Raw genomic sequence first — 23,910 nt, 5'->3', positions numbered from 1 at the left:
CTGAAGCAAGCAGAAACAGACTTAACTGGGAATTGCATAATAATTTAGTAACCTGGTTTTGCACCTGATATGCAACTGTATTTTGAGACTACTCCTTCTCAGTGTTCAGAATCACCTTGAATGTAAAAATAAAACTAAGGCCTAGTGCACTATCATGATGACAATTAATTTTGCCATCTGGATTCTGTGTAAGAAAATTAAAGGGTCTTCAGTGAGTTTTACTGCTCTCTTCTGTTCCTATCCCTCTGTGTAAACTCAGTAACAAGTTCACAAGTTCTTCGTTATCTTATTCTGACCTTTTAAAAAGCTTTTATCTTTCTATCCCCCCCAAAATGACTGGGTTATTGGCCAATTTCCAATTGCAGTTTATGACTGGGAGTCTGGAGATGTGGCTTAACTATATTGTAATGGCTTCTAATGCCAGATTCATCAGATTCATGTGTGAGCCATGATGCCCCAAGGTTGGAGAGATTCTACCTGCTTTTCCTCCCTCTCTGCATTCCATTGGCCTTTCACTGAGTTTCTGACCTGGTATATTTTTTATAATTTTTATCCCTCATGTGGGAACTCCAAACATTGTAAGAACAGTTAGTTTCACAATTTACATTGACTGGGAAGGCTTTAAATTCACAGTTCAGTTTCCAGGCATGATAGGGGTATGTGTATGGAGAATATCATGTTAGGAAAAGTTGCTTTGTTTTTAAAATGGCTGGAATTTATGATATGTAATGATGATGGCTCCTTCACCATAGATAATGCATGTAAGTGATTACATTACCTCTGTTCTGTACCAGCCTGCTACCAGCCCTGCAGAAAAGGCAGGGGCAACCCCTTTTACAATAAGGCAAGAGGCTGGAATTACGCCTGCCAAATTTATTACTACAAAAACAAACAAGACACGAACCAAGAAACCGGAGCTTTAAGAAACACGAACTATCCAAGCGGTTGCCTTCAGCAAACCAGCCCTCCCCACACATTCCCCTTATATAGAGTTCAGGGCGTGGCTTCTCTCTGCCTCCTTCCGAGAAGCCCCATTGCCTTCCTCTGTCTACTCCTAATTGACTGCCTCCTGCGTCGGGTGTCCTTGAACAGGGCCAGCTGTGGGTCATCTTCATCCACGCTGTCAGGCTCACACAGCTGGGTCTCCGTGGTGACCAAGTGGGAGGGGCCTGACTGAGGGCTCTCATCAGCAAGATCTTCAACCCCCTCAGCAAGGTCTTCAACCCCCTCAGCAAGGTCTTCAACACCCCCCTCCTCCTCCTCTGAGTCATCCGACCCAACTGCCGAACCCACAGGCTGACCCTGAATCACAACAACCTCCCCAAATTTTTCCTTATTAAAACCCTTTCATGTTTTCTTTAGCAAGCTAGAAATTCTACCTGTTGATCTAGTTACAATATACTATTTGTTCATGAATTCCATTTCAGCAGCTTTATATTAGTTCCACTTTGATGTTTTGTCATTTCATATATATATTAGCAATTCATGTTTGCAGCACAATATCCTGAAGGAATGAAATACTTTCCCTCTATGTTTCTTCTAGTTTCAATGTGTGATTTATATAATTTTATAATTTCATTTAAACTATGCTGCCCAGCATTGGAATAGATAATGTGAAAAATAATTTTTGATGATAAAATTGGTAGCTGTGGAAGCATAGGTCAAATGTTATACCAGCATCAGAAAAATGTACAATCTAGAAATAATTTTTTGTAATATGTAAGGCAGGTTTAACATCTAATATCGACAAAAATCATATGCTGTATTTTTATTCTGAAATGTTGTCAGTCCTTCTAATCATTTGTATGCAAACCTGTCAAGCAACATTAGATATTCTGCTATATAATCTGTTGCAGATATTGCATACTTTTCAACTTTTAAGAGGTATGAACTTCAACTCTGAGACTTCTCCAGCTAGTATTCTGGCTAGGGAATTCTGGGAGTTGAAGCCTGCACATCTTAAAGCTGCCAATTTTGAAAAAAGTGATCTAGTGTTTAATAAGTTATTAATACTACTTTGAGTTTCCAAAATTAGCATCTAATGCGGAATTTGCTACTACTGTATTCCAAGATGTTTGACGCATCTAAAATTAGTTTGTAACATGCATATTTGTGAAGGATACTGTTCAGTACATTGAGTTTCAGCTAAAAGCTTGTTCTGTACGTTGAATTCAGATGCAGTGTCAGTGAGCTAAATGCAGACTAAAATATCACTCCAATCCAAAGCATTGTTATAGAAGCTGAGCCAACTGTTGTCCATATTGCTGCTAATAACATGCTACACCTAAGAAATGTGATTATAGCCAAAGACAGGAGATTATATTAATACTTTTTAAGAGAAATGTTTAGACTTGTGTAGATAATATGTCATTAGAGGATGAAAAAAAATCTGATTTCTCTATCAACAGAATGCTGATTAGAACAAGAGCATTATATTCTGGGAACACGGAATATTATAGAGAAATATTGGGTACTGGATTACAAGTGATTTTATCTGCAAGGTGCTTTCCAATGTTCTCTGTTGTGTAAGAATCAAATCACCAATAAGTAGAGTTGTATACAAATTAACTAATGTGGAACATTATAAAAACTTCTCTGCAATGTACTTCCTGCTCAGCTTTCCAGAATATTAAGATACTTCTAATGCAGTCACTTATGTTGCAAGCTTACAGTTAATTGGTATTGCAGCACATTCTTTTTTTAAAGTCCCATACCTAAAATTTCTATAGAAGTGAGTAATTAAAATCCCTTATAAGATCACGTAGTATCAGTGCTGGTCTAAATGCATAAATCCACAAAGCACACAATATTTAGAAAATACAGTATTTTTACTGAAATCATTTTTTTAAAAAAATCGCAGTCATTTCACTCTTGGATTTTAAAATCTGTCACTCACACTTGGACAATTGCTGTGGTGACCACAATAATTCCAATGATGTCAGTCTGTGATAAAGGTTCTAGCTATCAAACTGGTTCATCATCAGTTTACGGCTGTATTCGTAGGCAAGGAACAGGGCACCATTGGCTGGGAACGCACGGATCATAGTAGGTTTCAGTCCAGAGTACAAGGCAAACACACCTATGAGGAAGACGTTAAGCATTAGAAAAACTACCTTGGAATTTCATTTCCATCACTTTTTTAAAACTCAGACTATGTTGCACTGATTTAAAACTGAAGAAGGAAATCCAACAAAAGCTAAACTTTTAGGAATTTCAGCTTGCCTGCAAATTTGGAAGAAACGGTTACCGTATATACTTGAGTATAAGCCGAATTTTTCAGCCCACTTTTTGGGCTGAAAAATTCCACTTCGGCTTATACTCCAGTCAACAAAAAAAACTTACCGAGGACTTGTGCGCGGCCGAGGCTTTGGTGCTTCCGGGATTGCGCGCACCTCTCCCAAGCAGCCGCCGTCCGGAGACCTGCCGAAGTTTGGGGAGGTTTGGGGAGGTGCGCGCGCACCTCCCCAAACCTCCCCAAATGTCGGCAGGTCTCCGGATCTCCGTGCCTTGCCTGCCTGCTTCTTTCCGCTGCGGAAAGAAGCAGGCAGGCAGGTCACGGAGATCCGGAGACCTGCTGACGTTTGGGGAGGTTTGGGCACCTCCCCAAACCTCCCCAAACGTCAGCAGGTCTCCGGATCTCCGTGACCTGCCTGCCTGCTTCTTTCCGCAGCGGAAAGAAGCAGGCAGGCAAGGCACCTCCCCAAACCTCCCCAAACGTCAGCAGGTCTCCGGATCTCCTCCCCAAACCTCCCCAAACGTCGGCAGGTCTCGGGATCTCCATGCCTTGCCTGCCTGCTTCTTTCCGCTGCGGAAAGAAGCAGGCAGGCAAGGCACGGAGATCCCGAGACCTGCCGACGTTTGGGGAGGTTTGGGGAGGTGCCCAAACCTCCCCAAACGTCAGCAGGTCTCCGGATCTCCTCCCCAAACCTCCCCAAACGTCGGCAGGTCTCCGGATCTCCGTGCCTTGCCTGCCTGCTTCTTTCCGCTGCGGAACGAAGCAGCCTGAACGAAGCAGGCTGCTTCTTTCCACTGCGGAAAGAAGCAGCCTGCCTGCTTCTTTCCGCTGCGGAACGAAGCAGCCTGAACGAAGCAGGCTGCTTCTTTCCACTGCGGAAAGAAGCAGCCTTCTTTCCGCAGCGGAAAGAAGCAGCCTGCCTGCTTCTTTCCGCTGCGGAACGAAGCAGCCTGAACGAAGCAGGCTGCTTCTTTCTGCTGCGGAACGAAGCAGCCTGCCTGCTTCTTTCCGCTGCGGAACGAAGCAGCCTGCCTGCTTCTTTCCGCTGCGGAACGAAGCAGCCTGAACGAAGCAGGCTGCTTCTTTCCACTGCGGAAAGAAGCAGCCTTCTTTCCGCAGCGGAAAGAAGCAGCCTGCCTGCTTCTTTCCGCTGCGGAATGAAGCAGCCTGAACGAAGCAGGCTGCTTCTTTCCGCTGCGGAACGAAGCAGCCTGCCTGCTTCTTTCCGCTGCGGAACGAAGCAGCCTGCCTGCTTCTTTCCGCTGCGGAACGAAGCAGCCTGAACGAAGCAGGCTGCTTCTTTCCACTGCGGAAAGAAGCAGCCTTCTTTCCGCAGCGGAAAGAAGCAGCCTGCCTGCTTCTTTCCGCTGCGGAATGAAGCAGCCTGAACGAAGCAGGCTGCTTCTTTCCGCTGCGGAACGAAGCAGCCTGCCTGCTTCTTTCCGCTGCGGAACGAAGCAGCCTGCCTGCTTCTTTCCGCTGCGGAACGAAGCAGCCTGCCTGCTTCTTTCCGCTGCGGAACGAAGCAGCCTGAACGAAGCAGGCTGCTTCTTTCCACTGCGGAAAGAAGCAGCCTTCTTTCCGCAGCGGAAAGAAGCAGCCTGCCTGCTTCTTTCCGCTGCGGAATGAAGCAGCCTGAACGAAGCAGGCTGCTTCTTTCCGCTGCGGAACGAAGCAGCCTGCCTGCTTCTTTCCGCTGCGGAACGAAGCAGCCTGCCTGCTTCTTTCCGCTGCGGAACGAAGCAGCCTGAACGAAGCAGGCTGCTTCTTTCCACTGCGGAAAGAAGCAGCCTTCTTTCCGCAGCGGAAAGAAGCAGCCTGCCTGCTTCTTTCCGCTGCGGAACGAAGCAGCCGGCGGCGGAGGCTTGCAGAACGGCGGATCGGCTTATACTCAAGTCACCAACTTTTTCCAGTTTTTGGGGGTGAAATTGGGGGTCTCGGCTTATACTCGAGTCGGCTTATACTCAAGTATATACGGTAAATAGTTTTGGGTTGATCAGACGATTTTTCCTTATCTAAATTTATTATTTACTTTAACATGTAGTTGGTAATGTTCAGAAATGTGTTAAGCAATTTAATCTATTCGAAAAATAAAGGAAGAAATTATAAGACTGAAATGACGGTTACATTAATAATAAAACTATATATATAAATCTATCTTGCAATTGATTTGGATAGTGCATTTGAAAGGAAAAATAAATCTAAATTTTTATCTGGACTGTGACTATCATAGGTTCTCAATCTTTTTTTCACCTTTTGTGGTCATGGACCCCCAAGACTTAAGATTTAAATCATAACAGTTCTTCAAACCTTTGTGGACCCTCTCTTATGATAGTGGACCACAAGTTGATAACCAGTGTCATAGGTTAATTATATCTTAAAAGGGTTAAATTAATCATGGATTCACGGGTTATGCAACTTAACTTTCTTACAGAAAGTTAGACCAGAAGGCTGCTAAGTCCAAGAGAAGGAATCTGAACAACAACTGAAATGAGTGTACAGTTTATAAAAAGTATAGGTCGATATAATACAAATAATGTAATTATGTAAAGTCATATTTGAGTCAAATATGTAAGTTGCATCATTTGCATGATGACATACACATTATTTGCCCTTCACTTAGAAGCCTTTGTTCTATTCTAAAGCCTTAAAACAGTCACAATACAATTTGCTTTTGGATTACTGTGCTGTGATATGGAACGTTACTGGAGATGATGTGAGCTGCAGCCCAAACCTGAAGGGGGCAGGTCAGGAAAGCCCGCTGTATGTGAAAAGAGGTTGATCCTAAAGACTAATTATCTAATCTTTCTAAGGGCATGAGATGATGGAGACAGAGAGGAGCTGGGTTTACACATTATACTAAGTTCAAATGTGGGTTATTGTTTGTGATTTAATCTCTTCTATAAACCCAGCCAACTGCTTTATTCAACAAACCATGAATTAGCATGAATGAATCAGACCAAGGCAAGAAGACTCAAACCTAATACACGAGAAATCGACATCCTGTTACCGTGACTATACACATTCATATACAGGCAAACTGTCCTACAACAGTCCATGACTAAGTTACATTTACCTCCTAAGCACTATTTCAGGTTCATGTAGTAATAAGTAACATTTTAAATCCTGTCTTTCTAGTCTTTTTGCCAACCTCAGCCTTGAAAAGTAAAAGAGTCTTACTTTTTTCTTCCTGGCTGTATTCAACCATCATTCCTAAAATTAATGGTTATCTGATCATGCTGATAATCCATCCTAATCTGGCCCTGCAATTTAACTTCCTGTCATTACAAAGAAAATGAGTAGCAGCACCAACAGATGTGAATTGACAACCAGCTGGTTCTTTTTAGCAAAGTGTGGTCCAGGCACATGTTATTCTGAAGAGAGAAACTACCTAATGCTACCAAAAGTAAACACATGACCATCACCTGTGAAAACTAAGTAAGTGCTCTCTGGAAAACAGCCAGATTTGTTTTGCCCCCCCCCCACCTCCCCTCATAAAAAAGTATAAGGAACAGCTGACAGCTGTGGCTTTGCAGAAGTTAAGAGAGACCGTCACCCATGGGCTCATTAGTCTCTTTCATATTCTAACCTTCATTCTTGACAACACTTGCAAACGTTCTCATAAAGCCAGTCTGTTTTCCTGCCATGGAAAGAACTTGGATCCTAGATTTGATGCAGTCCACTGGGTAAACAGCAATCCAGAGACACATGCCACCGAAGCCACCACTGAGCACCAATGCAACTGGACCTATAAAAACAAGCAGCAGGAGCTTAATATATTGTCGCATATTCTAATACGTCAACCCCTAGGCCCCTTAGTTGTGGGGTGCCTCAGGGGTCGGTGCTCTCGCCCCTCCTGTTCAACATCTATATGAAACTGCTGGGAGAGATCATCCGTGGCTTCGGGGTGAAGTATCATCAATATGCTGATGATACCCAGCTTTTCATCTCCACCCCGAACCAACCCAGTGATGCCCTCGATGTGATGTCCCGTTGCCTGGAAGCGGTACAGATTTGGATGGGAAAGAACAGGCTCCGGCTCAACCCGGCCAAGACTGAGTGGCTTTACGTAGCGACATCTCGTTTAGTCCAAGAGGTTCCATCTTTGATTATAGGAGGAGAGATGTTACCTCCCGTTGATAGGAGCACGCCATCTAGACGTCCTCCTGGATTCACGACTCAGTTTTGAAGATCATATTGGAGTCGTGGCTAGGGGGGCATTTGCCCAGATTCACCTGGTACACCAGTTGCTCCCCTTTCTGGACCGAGATGCCCTACATACAGTCATCCACGCACTCGTTACCTCCCGTATAGACTACTGCAATGCTCTCTACATGGGGCTGCCCTTGAAGACCACCGAGGCTTCAGCTGGTGCAGAGTGCGGCTGCACGGGTAGTGATGGGAGCACCCCGATACTCCCATATTACACCCCTCCTGCGTGAGCTGCATTGGTTACCGGTTGCCCTCCGGGTGAGATTTAAGGTGCTGGTACTTACCTTTAAAGCCCTACATGGCTTAGGCCCGGGATACTTGCAGGACCATCTGCTGCCGGGAACAAATTCCCATCGCCCAGTACGCTCACACAGAGAAGGCCTCCTCAGGGTACTGTCGGCTAGACAATGTCGGCTGGCGACCCCCAGGGGGAGGGCCTTCTCTGTGGGAGCGCCAGCCCTGTGGAACCAGCTCCCCCCTCAGCTTCGGATGGCCCAAGATCTCCAGTCCTTTCGCCGCAGCCTCAAAACACTCCTTTTCCACCTGGCTGACCTGGACTGACAGGGATTTTAATTATGTTTCCAATTTTTAACTCTTTAATTTATTTTAATTTTTAATTTTAATTTATTGTACAGAGGCCTTTAATTTTATCTTAATTTCTGTATTTATTGTATGTTATTGTTGTTAGCCGCCCTGAGTCCTTCGGGAGATAGGGCGGGATATAAGTCCCATTAATAAATAAATAAATAAAATAAATAAATATGATAGCAAAAAAACCCTCAAGTGATTTTCCCCAACCTGCATTTTTTTTAAAAAAAAAAAACTCCCGTTATCCTACTAAAGCAGGTAAGCATGTTTGTTTTAAGGTACAGTGTATTGGTGAGTTAATGAGAATCACTTGAAACATTATTTGGGTGTATTGGCTATTAAGCTGTCTGCTAATTCTCTGACTTGGCTGCTGTTAGGTTGTGTTTTTTTTTTTGTGTAGGTCACGAACTGAAGGAAAGAATGGGCACTGGTTCTTCTTCACCTAATTTGGATTGGGCTTTTTTTCTTTAATCAGCAGTAATCTTTAAGGCTGCTAGTCTATGTATGATATGCCATAAATAAATAATTTAAAGCTACTGTGTTTATAGGAGAAGATTCTGAACAGGCAGCAAGATTTTTTTTTATTATGCAGAAATCCTTTGGGGTTGAAAGTCAGCAAGGGTGGGATTAAGAGGAGCTGTATTTATCTCAAGACAAGAAGTCATATTGTTAGCAAGCTCAGACATACCTAATTCCTCTTTTGGCTTTCCAAATGCCAAAAAGGTCCGACTGAATTCATAAGCTCCAAAGAATAAAAAATAGCCTGGAATTTCACGTAGTAAAGTGCTGAACCAACCACGATAGAAGCCAAGGGGGCCGTCCTTTTGCAGAACACTTTTGACTACTGACCAAACTGTACTAGGAGAAGAAAAAGAATATTATTATAAACATAGGTTGCCAGCTAACGATGGGAAAGGCTAGCTGGAAAAACTGCTTCCAAAGATGTCTAGTTCCTGTCTTGGAACACAGTACATATCAATAGTTAAAATTAAGCTGTGTGTTTCTCAAAAACCCATCTCAGAAGTAGTTTGGTACAAATTTTTGATTATAGATATCTAGATACTACAAATCCCTGATTTTAAAAAAAAACTTTTTATCTTAATTGCCAGTGGTTAAGCTTCTAGGAATCTTGCCTATTACTTAAAACAGGAAAAATGTAATAGATGTTGGACAGATCCTGGAGCTGCAGTTCATTCGCATCTGGCGAGGCACAAATTTTCTAGTCGTGAGAGAAAAACTAAACTATTCCCTCATTTAGGTAGACTAAATGAGGGGCTGAAGAGACTTGTATAATATCTAAGAGGAGGGACTATATGATTATAACTCGAATTGAACAAAAGATGGGAAGTGATTCTATTTCCTAATTTTTGTTTGTTTCTCTTCTTTCCTTCCATTTATCTTTTACTCCATGAAAAATTCTTAATTTAAATTAAAAAACCAGTAAATCAATAAAAATGTAATAAAAAAATAGAAGAAACATAATTAAAAAAAATACAAGCATCTTAAGTACAGAGAAATAAACTCATTAAAAGGGCCATATCACTTCCAAACCTGGAAAAGGCAGGCAGGGTTGAGGCTAACGAATTACTTACTTGTGCTGTTGCACTATCTTCCCAGATAATTGCAATTCATGCATGGTCTGCAAGCGACACTTCACAAGCTCTGTAGGGCAGAGGGCCAAAGTGGCAAAGGCAGAAGCAAAGGAGCCAGCCATGGCATTTTGAAGGTCGCTGCAAAAAAGACAACACGTATCTGGTATATCAGGGGTCTTCAAACTCGGCCCTTTTATGACTCATGGATTTCAACTCCCAGAATCCCTCAGCCAGCGTGCCTGGATGAGGAATTCTGGGAGTTGAAGTCCATGAGTCATAAAAGGGCCAAGTTTGAAGACTCCTGTAGTATATGGAAATCACATGAAGCTCAAGGCTGGCATGCCTTGACTCAGTCACTGCTGCAGGTAATTCTAGAAAGAGATAGCAAAGGAGCATTTTAAGCATCCCACCTGACTGAGTGAACCACAGGGTGGTTGTTGTGGGGAAAACAGAAGGCAGGAGTATTAGGTATGCTCGCCGTCTTGAATTTTATATGTATAATTAGTGGGATAAAATCATTATATCACCATGATCATGCTTTCTACACTGGATTTAATGAAGCACCTTTTAAATTCCCTGCTGTAAAATTGGATGCAGTATAAATACCATTAATAGATAAGGGTCTTTTTGTACCAAGATTAAAGGAAAAGAGTGGTATAGCCTCTTTTTGTTGTTTTCAATGGGTAACTGGTCAACAGTGATAAACACTTCCAGTAATGAAATTAGGGGAAAGAAAGAAGTTGGGGATGTGATAAGAGTTTTGTATCCATTTTTTTTCCAGTCACCATCCTTTCTTGCTCAGTGATGCAGCATATTTCCACAGTATTTCTATTTTTGCTTTGCCTATCCTTGGATGCCTACATGATCTAAAAGGAGCAGTCCTGAAAAAGTTTTCAAACTCCAGAATCATTCGCTCCTGTTGGCTTCTATCATTTGTTTTCCAGGCCTATCCATTGTCCAGAGTATTCTATCTTTTCAAAAGTTTCAAGTGTCTTACATCCATCTTCAAGAATCCTTTAACTTAGCACAACTCATAGGCATTAAGAGTATGTTAATACTCCCTCTAGGTTCATCTACTTTCACACCAAGCTTAGTAGCCCTATAGCTGTTTTGCAATCTATTTGGCTTTAAAAGAAGCTAAGCTGATATTATATATTTTATTTTTTGTTCATTTTAATTTTGTCTTGGATTTTTTGCAATTAATGTTGTCAACAATTAACATTTAAAAATCATTAATTGGGCTTACGAATAAACAGGTGATCTAATCATGCAACTCTCTGAAAGAAAATCATATATTTGTCAAAGGTCACAGGTCAGATTAGCAGATCCATGGGGGATCTACTGAAGCCTCACATGATTCTGCCAATTGACTAAGAGCCGCAAACAGGTAAATTCCAGATATAATTCTTTAGGAAATGGGATATGGAAAAAATATATTCCCTGCATGTTGCTGACCTGAAATCTATCAACTGGATTTTCATTGTAACACCCTTTGCTATAGATATCTGACTAGCAAGGAATACAAAAACCTCATCTGAAAAGAAATCAGTGTCTGGATAAGCTGGTAGAGAGTGGATGGATGTAGTTTATATATTATGCAAAGCCATCATATGATTTGAATTTTGGTTCAATTATCATATGACTCTAGCCACTGTGACTGCAATCTATGCCTTATCATTTATCATGTTGTAGAATCAGCTATTTAGGATTCCTTCAGCAAACCATGGTTTAAAACAGAGGCGAGCAATTTCTTTAGATTGGGGACCTCAACTCAGCCGCCTGATTTTCTGGGGAGTCACAGGAAACCATCCAATGACACAGTGACATCAACAGAAGAGTTCAGTATTTTTCACCTGCTTTTCAAGGTGTTGTAGGGATGTACAGTGGGAATAGGAGCAAGCCACTTTTATTGGAGCAAGCCACTTTTATGGAGCCTTGGTGGAGCAGTGGGCTAATGCCTCCTTAAGTAACACCAGCTGCCTGCAATTAGTACAGGTTCGCATCCCACCAGGCTCAAGGTTGACTCAGCCTTCCATCCTTCCGAGGTAGGTAAAATGAGGACCCAGATTGTTGGGGGCAATTAAGCTGACTTTGTAATAATGCCGCTTGGGGTGTGTGTGTGAAAGCCCTAATAAGCAGGCATATACATAGAATGAAGGCTACTGCTAAGCTTGTAAGCCGCCCTGAGTCTTCGGAGAAGGGCGGGATATAAATGGAATTAAAATAAAATAAATAAATATTCCCATCCTTATTTAAGAAACTCCCAAAACAGGATGAAATTGCATAACTGAGTTTCTGCTTCCAATTCCAGCACCTGGATTGCAAACATGTTTTTAGGCCTCTGAAAAGCCTCCTGCTTACATTCCCACTCTTGTATTTGGAAAAAAAGAAAAAGCACCCCCCAAATCAGACATTCTGCCACTGAAGTTCAGTGGCTCAATCTGGGGCAGACGAAGGACCACGTGCAGCCCGTAAGCTTCCCATCCTTGGTTTAAGGTAAAGTAAAGGACAAAAAGTCCCATGTTACAAACAGCAAGTTTTCTTGCCATTCCTTCAGGAATAGGAAGGCAAGGAAAAGATTTTCAGAGTTTCTTCTATGTGACAAAAGAAGTAGTTCTTGCAGACTCTTCTTTAAAACAATCTCACTGAGAAAGCCATAGTAGTAGGCTGGGTTGCCTGGAATACTGTCTGATGCATTACCTAATTAAGTGAATTAATCAAAACTTAAGGATTTCATCCACAGCTGTTTCTCTTTTAAACTACTGTTATTTGTTCTAAGTACCAGAAATGCAGAGGAGAATCAAGATGTAATTAAAAGAAAAAACATGTGAATCAAGCAGCAGCATTTCTATTTCAACAGGATCTCATTTTCTGGTGTGGGAACTGCACTTCTACGTCTGAACTGTGATACTTTAAAAAAAAACACCAAAAGCCCTTCTATTAGTTGCAGAGCGGTTGAGGGAATAATACACTAACCTCAGCTTTGCTTTCCTGTCTAGGCCGGCAATTTTCCTCACAATATTTTGGCAAAAGCCATAACACATAAAGAGCACGGCATTTTCAGCAATGTTTGCCACAAGTGCAGGGGTGGTCCCCTTGTAGAAGCCACGGAACCCTATTTGCTTATAGGTCTTCACAAAACAGTCCACAAACCCTTGGTACATGGTGGGGAATGTCTGCATTTTCACCTTTGCGGTGTCAAATGGTTGACCGGTTATCACACAGGCAGTACCTCCTACATGAGAAAGGAAAGTAAAAACATTAGAAATGGGAGTTGTTGGGGGGCTGGGTTTTGTTTTTTGTTTTTGCAATTACGTGACATTCTCAAACAGAAGGAGGTGAACTGGAAAAAGAAAATTATCCATGACAAAAAAGGCACATATACATTTTTTATTTTATTTTATGTGCGTGTGTGTATGTGTATAAAGTTGTGCTTTGCTCAACTTTTCCGAAAGGGCACCAACTGGCAATTTCATATAGTGCTAAAGCTATCTTAAAAAAATATTCAATAAGCCAAGTCTCATGAATCTGAAGGCAAGAGCATATTTTCTGAGATTTGGATTATGTTTCATTTCAGTCACTCCTTCCCTCTTTCAAAATAAAGAACAATATATATTAAAATCATGCTCTCTCTTTTTACGACCTTACAATCTCTTAATTCAGGGTAGAGTCAGGTGACTGGATGGAGTTGATGTATTAAAATCATACTATCCCAATTTTTTTTTTTTTGGAAATAAGGGACTTATTAAAACCTTACATAGTGGTGCTTTGGGGGAAAATAGGAAGTGAGAGCATTATGTATACTCTCTTGAATTGCACAAAATAATACTGCTGATGACTTGAATTGGAAGACAAGAAAACTAATGACATTGGACCATGCTTTGTACCCCAAGAACTGAAGAAGCTAGAGCCTTGGTGGAGCAGTGGGCTAATGCCTCCTTAAGTAACACCAGCTGCCTGCAATTAGTGCAGGTTCGCATCCCACCAGGCTCAAGGTTGACTCAGCCTTCCATCCTTCCCAGGTAGGTAAAATGAGGACCCAGATTGTTGGGGGCAATTAAGCTGACTTTGTAATAATGCCGCTTGGGTGTGTGTGTGTGAAAGCCCTAATAAGCAGGCATATACATAGAATGAAGGCTACTGCTAAGCTTGTAAGCCGCCCTGAGTCTTCGGAGAAGGGCGGGATATAAATGGGATTAAAAAAAAAATTTCTAAAGGTGAAACGAACTGTGGAGAAAAAAAAGCATGGTCTGAATGGCTACATTAAGAAAAGCCAAGAATCCTTGCTGAAGGCACTCAATCAAGGATAGCTCTTGAAAACTGCAAAAGTGAAGGCTGAGTATAGAAAAGAAACAACTGGAAACTGACATTAATCGAAAGAACAAGTCAATGCATGAAAGATGTAGAAGGAAAAGCTGATTTAAAAAACCCCACATGGAGTTGGTTAAGACCAGGAGTGTTAAAGAAAGAAACTGAAGGCTTTATTTTAGTAGCTCAAGGACAAACTTTGCCAACTAGTTGCGTGAAGGCGAATGTTTAACATGTTACAAACAATAGCAAATGTTGCCTTTGTAGTAAAAAGGCTGACACAACTGACCATTTGATTAGTGGCTGAAGCAAAATTTCACAAACTGCCAAAAACAGTCAATGGAAACATTGCCAGAGGTTTGGATTTGAATTTGGGACCATCAAGTTGAGAAGGTTTTGGAAAATGAGTAGGTTAACATTTTATGGGACTTTAAGAACGAAACAGACAAGCATCTTGTTAATAACATGCCTGATATAACATTTATTGAAAAGAAGAAAGCCTGGTTCATTTATGTTGCTATTTTGGATGATGCTATGACTGAGGAAAAACAACCGGAAAAAATTATGAAATATCAGAACTTGCAGATCAAAGCTGAATGCTGATGGGAAAAAAAACCTGTTGTTATACAAATTTTGAATGGGGCCCTTGGAGCATAACCTAAAGGAAACACCCTAATTTTACAAAATTAGGAACTGGTTGGAACTGCCTATATTTTTAGATACTACTTTAATCATTTTTAGGTCCTTGGTTAGGACTTGAATGAAGTTTCTTTCAGTCTCAGACTGTGAATCTCACTGTAAGTACCCACAAATATCAAGAGCTGAATCAGTGTAGTACAGGAATCCCCATTCCCCCAGGCTGCAGCCCACTATTAGGTTGTGAGCCATTTAAAATTAGGCCACAGAAGCAGTGAGCAAGCACACGCACATCCCCACTTATGTGAGCAGTGGGCGAGCAGGTGCGTTCCATTTGGGCAAACAGTGTGCCCACCACTCATGCAAATGGAGCTGCGCATGCGCATGCTTGCCAGCCGCATGCGCAAAACCATCTCCTCTCTCCCTCCGCACCACCAGTCCGCAAAGCCAGAAAGGCTGGGGAACTCTGGTGCAGTGCAAGCTTTCTGTCATTTGTTGTTTAAAATTTTAAAATTTTAAATTTCTCAGCCAATGCAGCTTTTGGCGTGCTGGTGAGAAATTCTGGGACTCGCGATACATGGAGTACATCAGTTTAGAAAAGTAGCACAGAGGGGATCTGTGGCTACGACTCAGATTTAGGAAACCAAAGTTTAATTCCTCACTCAGCATGGAAAAGAACTGTGATCTGAATCTAATCTCATCAGCGCTATCATAAAAAAGTAGAACAGCTGCTGATGCTTGCTCTAAGATTAAGTTACCTGAAAGAATTATGGGATTTCCGCATGTTAACAACATATAATAGTAGGAATCCCAGCACAAACTTTTTTTTTCTTCTGAAGAAAGAAAGCACAGAAAAAAACTAACGTTCTCCTTACTTGGAAGTGCTCAGTGATCAAAGTTCTAGAGATGTAGAAGAGAGGCACAATACTTCTCAGATTTTTTTAACGTTCAGGAGTGGCACTGAAGAGCTTAAGGTGGTGAAAAGAAAAGAAATGGAGAGCGACTTCTATGAAATCCTGCTACCCTGAACAGAAGAAACACTCATGATGAAACATCTGCAAGAAAACAATGAAACTCAAATAGCACCAAGGACCTACAGAAGAAACACTTGGGAGCAAAAAGTTATCTTCCCATCATTCTCCTCCAAAACCAAAGAATCAAAGGAATCTGTAGGCTTTGAACTATAGTGAAATGCTTTGAACTATAAAAAAACAATTCTTTGTATCCAAAAGCACACGTTTTACAGCTGAAATTAATTATGTTGTGCTCCTGACAATCATTTTTAACAATTGGATGCAACTATAGAAAAAAACCCTACTCTTCCACGGTGGAGACAACTACGCTCGCTTAAGAATTGCAAACAAGGTACAAACTTGGCTCTTTCTTGGATGAGGCTAGGTCTGGTGTGGATGTGGGCATTGCTGGCTCCTGCTTTTCCTCCCTTCTTAAAGAACAGAACAAGCAAGCAGCTAAATGATGCTTGCAAATTTCTCTTTCATATACAGGTGAAACTCGAAAAATTAGAATATTGTGCAAAAGTTCATTTATTTCAGTAATGCAACTTAAAAGGGGAAACTAATATATGAGATAGACTCATTACATGCAAAGCAAGATAGTTCAAGCCACGATTTGTCATAATTGTGATGATTATGGCTTACAGCTCATGAAAACCGCAAATCCACAATCTCAGAAAATTAGAATATTGTGAAAAGGTGCAATATTCTAGGCTCAAAGTGTCCCACTCTAATCAGCTAATTAAGCTATAACACCTGCAAAGGGTTCCTGAGCCTTTAAATGGTCTCTCAGTCTGGTTCAGTAGGAATCACAATCATGGGGAAGACTGCTGACCTGACAGTTGTGCAGAAAACCATCATTGACACCCTCCATAAGGTAATTGCAAAAGAGGTTGGATGTTCCCAAAGTGCTGTATCAAAGCACATTAATAGAAAGTTATGTGGAAGGGAAAAGTGTGGAAGAAAAAGATGCACAAGCAGCAGGGATGACCGCAGCCTGGAGAGGATTGTCAGGAAAAGGACTTTCACAAGGAGTGGACTGAGGCTGGAGTCAGTGCATCAAGAGCCACCACACACAGACGGATCCTGGACATGGGCTTCAAATGTCGTATTCCTCTTGTCAAGCTGCTCCTGAACAACAACGTCAGAAGCGTCTTACCTGGGCTAAAGAAAAACAGACCTGGTCTGTTGCTCAGTGGTCCAAAGTCCTCTTTTCTGATGAGAGCAACTTTTGCATCTCATTTGGAAACCAAGGACCCAGAGTCTGGAGGAAGAATGGAGAGGCATACATTGCAAGATGCTTGAAGTCCAGTGTGAAGTTTCCAGTCTGTGTTGATTTGGGGAACCATGTCATCTGCTGGTGTTGGTCCACTGTGCTTCATTAAGTCCAGGGTCAATGCAGGAGATTTTGGAGCACTTCATGCTTCCTTCTGCAGATGAGCTTTATGGGGATGCTGACTTCATTTTCCAGCAGGACTTGGCACCTGCCCACACTGCCAAAAGCACCAAAACCTGGTTCAATGACTGTGGGATTACTGTGCTTGATTGGCCAGCAAACTCGCCTGACCTGAACCCCATAGAGAATTTATGGGGCATTGCCAAGAGAAAGATGAGAGACATGAGACTGAACAATGCAGAAGAGCTGAAGGCCGCTATTGAAGCATCCTGGTCTTCCATAACACCTCAGCAGTGCCACAGGCTGATAGCTTCCATGCCACGCCGCATTGAGGCAGTAATTGCTGCAAAAGGGGCCCAAACCAAGTACTGAGTACATATGCATGCTTATACTTTTCAGAGGTCCGATATTGTTCTATGTACACACCTTGTTTTATTGATTGCATGTAATATTATAATTTTCTGAGATTGTGGATTTGGGGTTTTCATGAGCTGTATGCCATAATCATCACAATTATGACAAATCACGGCTTGAACTATCTTGCTTTGCATGTAATGAGTCTATCTCATATATTAGTTTCCCCTTTTAAGTTGCATTACTGAAATAAATGAACTTTTGCACGATATTCTAATTTTTCGAGTTTCACCTGTATGTACCGGCTTCTTATAGATTCCACTTCTGGATCTTTGTCCAGAAATACAATAGAGTCAGTATTCCTTAACTTGGTCAACTCTTAAGATGTGTGGACTTCATTTTCCAGAATTCCCCAGGCAGCACGCTGGCTATTAAGCTCCACTAATTCAGACTGGCCTCGCTGACACACCCAGGTCAGACCTAGAAGAAGGAAAATGCAGCAGTTCTGCATCAGAGCCAATTTGGGGGGCTTCTGATATCAGCAGCATTTTCTCTGCAGGTCTCATCAGAAGGAAAGGAGTCTCAAGAGTAAATTTGAAACTTTCCTCTAGTTTACACAAACAGCTGGTTTTCACTTTGAAGTATTATGCGTTTCATGTGTCTCTAGCTTATAGGCTTCCCATGAGCAAATGCTTGGCCTCAGTGGGGGGGGGGAGAAAGCCCCCCCTACCAAGGAGAGCTTTATGCTCCAAACCTGGACAGGCCTTGTTCTATATCTGTGGTGGGCAGTCTTCACTTTTCACCTGGGTAACAGCTGACACTATAGAGAAACAGCAGTAGCTGCCATCTACACTGCTGCATTCCTGAAAGCAAACAAATAAAAGGCAGTTGACTAAACCAGCACACCACTTAGATATACCAAAGAATGCAACACAAAGCAAAGATTATCTTGTCTCTCCAATCACTCTTTGCTCAACCTTTTCTTGTGACATATTTTGAAATGCTTGTGTAAGCATGAAATAAGGGCTCAATAAATTGAAAGCTGCAGTTGGGAAATTATTAGACAAAAAATGCTTACACATTTACTTTTCCTCCATAGGAAGGGATTAGACGAAAGGAAGAAATTCATGGGAAGATCATAATTCAGGGCAAGGTCAAAACATTATTCCCCCTTTAGTGGCCTCCACTATAAAAGCCACTTTTAGGACTCACACTGCTGTCAACAGAATTGCCTTATACCTCCAGAGAAGATCTTTGTTTAAAGAGCATAAAAGTATCTGCTATCAGTTCTTAACAGGATTTATGTAAACAGCAATGCCTAAGACTTACCTACAGCCCCAGCTGTGAGGTCAATGGCAGCTTGGATGACAGGATTTGTTTTCATATTTTTTATTTGCTTTGTGGTGACTCTAAATCACAAAGTTTCCTGTAGCACACAGGGAGTTGGGGTGGGTATCTCTAAATTAGATTTGGAGAGAGAGGGAAATGACAACGTTAGTCTGACAGCAAGTAAATGTGTCACGCTGAGCACCATGTTGCATTTAAATATATACTTAGTTGTTCAGGTGTTTTGGTTTTTTATCTAAAAATTATTCCAAATTATTGGGATTAGATTTCTCATCCAAATCATGTGGAAAAGTCACGGGAATACAAACTTTTAAAATAAAAAGTTAGCAAAAAGAAAGTACAGGCAAGAGTTTCTTGTTAGGATCTAAGCACAATGATTCCAGAACTATGCTTCAGATCTGAACAATTTCAGTGATTTTTACAGGAAGTTAGCTCCCAATAAAAGCATCAGACACAATAAAGCCATACTGCAAAGCACCATCAAGCTCTCCTGCCCAAGCATCTTACTATTTCCTGTTCATATTTCCTCAAACTCTATTGAATCCTGCCCAGTTCTAGCACTCTCTCTTGCTATAAAGATATGCAGGCTTAGTACAGCTAAGGAATTGTCAGATAACTGAAGTCTGTTCCAATGCATTCTTTAAAAATCTTCAAAATATAGATTTCAGGAGACGTATTGTGATTTCTTTTCCAAGACGTCTCCGGTTGAGGAATGATTTATTCTAAAATAACTGCAAAATCCAGAAGGTGCTGAAGACAGTAGTGAGTCACACTCTTGCCTCTATCAACTACTTGGAGCTGTCCTTGAAAATAACTCCGAAGGCAGAGAATGACACAACTTATTTGCTGATTGGTACCAATCAGTTTTACAGAGCTACACTGATACTAGTATAGGAGCTACATTGTTTGCCAGTAAATTTATGGCTCAACATGAAGTGCTGGTCAGCCCCATATGGCTTGGAAACATGTTAGCTTTAGGACCATCTTTTTCATATAGACTCTGCTTGCCCTACAAGGAGTCTTATCCTGTAAAAAAAAATCAGGGGATAAAGGATTATACCCACTAACGGGGCTTGAGATACTCTTGGTAGCAGGCCCCTTTCTTTAGAACAGCTTGACAAGGTCAGGTGTGCTGGTACTCTGAGGTAAAAAAGAAAGAACAGTCCTTTCCAAGAGACCATTCAGATATAAAAATTTGTCCATGAGCAACAATTTTGATTGCAATTTTTTAACAATTTAAATTTTAAAAACTAATTTCAAAAATTTAAATTTTAAAAACTAATTTCAAAAATTTAAATTTTAAAAACTAATTTTTAAAAATTAATAATATTCAGTGATTTTAACAGGCTACTATTGTATTTTTGAATATTTTATAGATGGGTTATTGTATTTATTGTAGGATGTGAGGGCGATCTGGCTGGCTAGGCAGGTGTCCCCTTCCTCCCTCACCGCTCCATGTGCATCCCTCCCAAAGCTGCGTGCTCGGTGGAAGAGGATGACCATCCCAGATAGAGGGAGTGTACCGATCTTCGGTCAAGGGTATACGGTATTTATTGAAAGCAGTCTAGAACTGCAAGAATAGTTATAATAATTGTAATGATTATACAATTAATCATTAATATATAAATACTAAATACAAGAATCTCATCATTAGCTAACTAAAATTGTGTTTTTAAGGATGGTAGTAGACAATTGATGGCAATCAGTAACAACAATAATAACTTTAATGGACAGGTATCAGTGGAAAACAACAACAACCACACTCTCCATCTACCCCCTACAGAAAAACTTGGCATCCTAACAACAACAAAAAATAGTCATCTACCTACCAATAATACCAAGGGATTAGAATTTTGCCAATCTCAGCCAGCCAACAAAACAAACATAATTAAATATTACCGGTATATATCTATTCAAACATTTTATCTTTGTATTACTAAATCTATTATACAGTATATAAAACTGGTGATCATCAGGACTGAGAAATTTGCTATTTAAGGCATCACAATGTAAGGCTATAATGGATATATTACTTTCTTTTGACTCCTTTATTTCAGCTCTTGAACTATGGGCCAATCTCTCTCTCAGTTCTAGTAAGAAAGCATTGGCAAACCATTTAGAAAATATTGTCAAAAATCTGCAGGGCACTTGCCAGGAGTCAAGAATGGCAACACACACACACCACACTTCTGAACATCTTGTGGGGGGGGGGAAAGTACATGGACAATTCACACACTATCAGGTTTATTTTTTTTATTTATGTGTTACGTTTTTGTGCTGCCCATCTCCCCTATAATGTTAAACCAACTACTTATCTAGGTTTTTTTCAAATCCTCCTTCTTTAGGAAGCTGAAGTTTTCTTAGTTGTAACAAGTTAATCTTTAAGATAATCTACATTAAATTAAAATTACCCATTGCAAAGGAATGTCTTGGGAAAGCCTTGATCATATTCACTTACTTAACAATTTGCATAGCTCAAAGTTAATATATTACAGGTAGTCCTCGACTTACAATCTTTCGCTAAGTGACCATTTGAAGTTACAACAGCCCTGAAAAAAGTGACTTATGACTGGTTTTCATACTTGTGACCATTGCAACATTCCCATGGTCACGTGATCAAAATTTCAGCACTTGGCAACTGGCATGTATTTATGACAGTTGTACTGTCTGAGGGTCATGTGATCACCATCTGCTAAGTGGCTTCAGACATGCAGTGTCAATGCGGGAAGCCAGATTCACTTAAGGACCACACGATACACTTAACTGCAGTTATTAATTTATCAAAGGTTGTGAAATAGGGCACAACTCACTTACCGGTAACTGTAGAAATAGAAATGTTGAGCTCAACTGTAGTCATAAGTCAAGGACTATCTGTATTGGCAAAATGTATAGTTTTCTTTTTCAATTTCTCAGGAAAATACATATAGGTTTATTTGTCTCAAGCAATAATATCCTTCTTGCAACATTTCTCAACACAGAAACAGCCAAAGCACAATAATCAATATTAATAATACAACTGATCACATGAATTTAAAAAGGCATATTTAAATTACTTGGAGATATATAAATATTTCTATTATCAACATCCTCTAGCGAGGAGCCATTGCCACAACCAAAAATGTATTAATTACTGTATACCATTAGGATGGGTGGGTATATGCATATCATATCTATAAACAAAGTGTATACTTGTATACTTAGAGTCAATTTGGTATACTGATGAAGGTGCTGGCCTAGACACCACCAGAAGTTTGTGACTTCTAGTCCTGTTTTAGGCATGAAAGCCAGCCAGATGACTTTAGATCAGTCAATCTCTCTCAGCCCACCCCACCTCACAGGGTTGTTGTGGGGAAAAAAGAAGAGTATTATGTATGTTCACAGCCTTGAGTTACTTATACAGTAAAAAGGGCTGGATACAAATCATAAGGGCAGGATATATATATTTAGGCATATGGTTAATTCATGTGCCATGTTCATGTGCTATATGTATATACCTAAATGAGGGCTGGGGATGCTTCGGGTTCTATTCCAAAAATCTGCTTTAGCGAAGACAAGAGTGTGAACCTAGCATCAGTCTACAACTCTTTAAAGCAGCTGCATTTTGCATCTTTTGCGGGACTTGTGGGCCAGCTGATCCAGGGGAGGGACTTAGCCGTTTTAAAGATCTGCAGGCAGACGCTACATCCATCTCTCCGAATGCAAAAGCAGTGATAGCTTGCGTCTCCCACAGAAGATCAAGTGATGCATTATTTAAAAATGGGGGCGGGTGGGTGTAGAAAGAAAGCCGGCACCGACACGAGATGAAAGGCTGCAAGACCAACGAAGGACTCCCCCCCCCCCCAAACAGCGCCAAGAAAACAGGACTTCGCACCGGCCGATCCCTGCAGACCGAAGACGGCAGCTCCCGAGGGAGGGACGGACAGTGTCCCAGGTGGGTGTCCGCTGAAATCGGCTACTTTTCTCCGCTGGAGTTGTCGCCGAAAGCCTTGCGCTTCTCTTCGGCTGCCTCAGCTGCATTGCCTCTCCAGAACGGCTCGGCTCGCTCTCCTCGCAGCGAGCGCTATATACCTGCGGTGGAAGGGGCACCCGCCCGCCACGAGCCTGGCTGGGGAAAGGACAGGAGGAGGAGCTGGAGCTCGTCCTGGGAAGCGGAACCGGAGGCGGTGATGGTGCTGCTGCCGCCGCCCCCAAAGCCCGCCCCGAAGGCTGGCCAGGTGGTCTTGGCAGCCTTAGAGGGAACGGGGAGATCGCGAGTCTCTGGGGCGTTCTGCAACTTACCTTTTAAAGGAGACTATTTGTAGCTCAGGGTTGACACGAGGGATCCTTGGTGCTCTCTGAGGTTGCTTGTTTTCTTGCAGATGTTTCATTACGCAATGAAACTAGGTAACCTCACCAGTGCTAGCAGTAGACGATCAAGTGATGCATTATTTAAAAACAGGAAAAGAAAGAAAAAAAAGCAAGCCGGCACCGACACGAGATGAAATACTAGATGATGTTATCTAGCAATGAAACATCTGCAAGAAAGCAACCAGGATCAGATAGCACCAAGGACCCCTCAATTTGCCTTTTAGGCGTTGGTAGTCGAGGGGCTACCATTCCCTTCTTGGATCTACCCCTTTTGGATGCAGCATGTAGACTTGATTGCCACCTCGCTCTACATGTAGGTTATGTAGCTCGTTCGGTTTGGGCCTTAGGGTTTTAGGCGAGCCTTACCAATATGATTTGGAAACCATAATTTCCCACCCTCTGAATATTAGCATGTATGCAGTAAATATTTAAACGGCGGCGTTCCTGTCCCGTTTAGAACGAGAAACGACCATATCCAAAAGACCGCGAAAGCTTCCCTCTCTTCCAAGTGATCTGGCTGCGGAACCAATATTCGAGGGCTTGCGTTCCGGACGGACTGGCGGAAGCTTATCGGAAGCTTGCGGCGGAAGTACTTTGTGGTTGCAGAAAGCTTGTGCTTTGTGGTTGCAGAAAGCTTGTGGCTGCTTCGAGGATAATGTGGCGGAGAAGCGTCAGGGTCCCCGAGAGGTTTTGTGCTCTGGTTCGCTTCGGTGCTCCAAGAGAGGACGTGGTTGTGGCCTTGTGCAGGTACTTGGGAGGGAGTGGCTTGGTGTTTGATGCCCCATTTCAAAGGCAAAATAATAGTCTCCTTTCAGATGTTTTCCCCTTTTCAGCCACTTTTTTCCCCAAATGTTGGTGAAGAATCATGCGCAGGCAGTAGGT

The 23,910-nt window shown here is 41.7% G+C and overlaps 2 protein-coding genes across 3 annotated transcripts in view; one reads left to right on the top strand and one right to left on the bottom strand.

Annotated features, from left to right (window-relative positions):
• Nucleotides 1-2,815: 2,815 nt before the first annotated feature.
• On the bottom strand, nt 2,816-22,981 carry SLC25A15 (solute carrier family 25 member 15). 2 transcript variants are annotated; one of them, XM_083349250.1, is made up of 8 exons: nt 22,960-22,981; nt 19,746-19,821; nt 18,664-18,792; nt 12,604-12,862; nt 9,628-9,765; nt 8,724-8,893; nt 6,825-6,983; nt 2,816-3,079 (listed from the first exon to the last, which is right to left on the bottom strand). In XM_083349250.1, exons 3-8 carry the CDS (start codon nt 18,716-18,718, stop codon nt 2,958-2,960), a joined length of 903 nt encoding a protein of 300 aa, XP_083205376.1. In that variant the 5' UTR covers nt 18,719-18,792; nt 19,746-19,821; nt 22,960-22,981; the 3' UTR covers nt 2,816-2,957. The 2 variants fall into 2 exon arrangements, with proteins under 2 accessions (XP_083205376.1, XP_083205375.1); XM_083349249.1 differs by lacking the exons at nt 19,746-19,821; nt 22,960-22,981 and adding an exon at nt 22,553-22,795.
• The window catches only part of MRPS31 (mitochondrial ribosomal protein S31), a 16,480-nt gene continuing 15,058 nt past the window's right edge, over nt 22,489-23,910 (top strand). The window contains exons 1-2 of the mRNA XM_083349248.1: nt 22,489-22,612; nt 23,486-23,775. Coding sequence (XP_083205374.1) covers nt 23,684-23,775 — 92 coding nt within the window. The 5' untranslated portion in view covers nt 22,489-22,612; nt 23,486-23,683. The remainder of the gene's footprint in view (nt 22,613-23,485; nt 23,776-23,910) is intronic.

Source organism: Vipera ursinii (assembly GCF_947247035.1).
Source record: "Vipera ursinii genome assembly, chromosome: 1".
NCBI classification, from domain to species: domain Eukaryota; kingdom Metazoa; phylum Chordata; class Lepidosauria; order Squamata; family Viperidae; genus Vipera; species Vipera ursinii.
The sequence above is the reverse complement of the archived record's forward strand: the minus strand, read 5'-3'. Positions and strand labels throughout refer to the sequence as shown.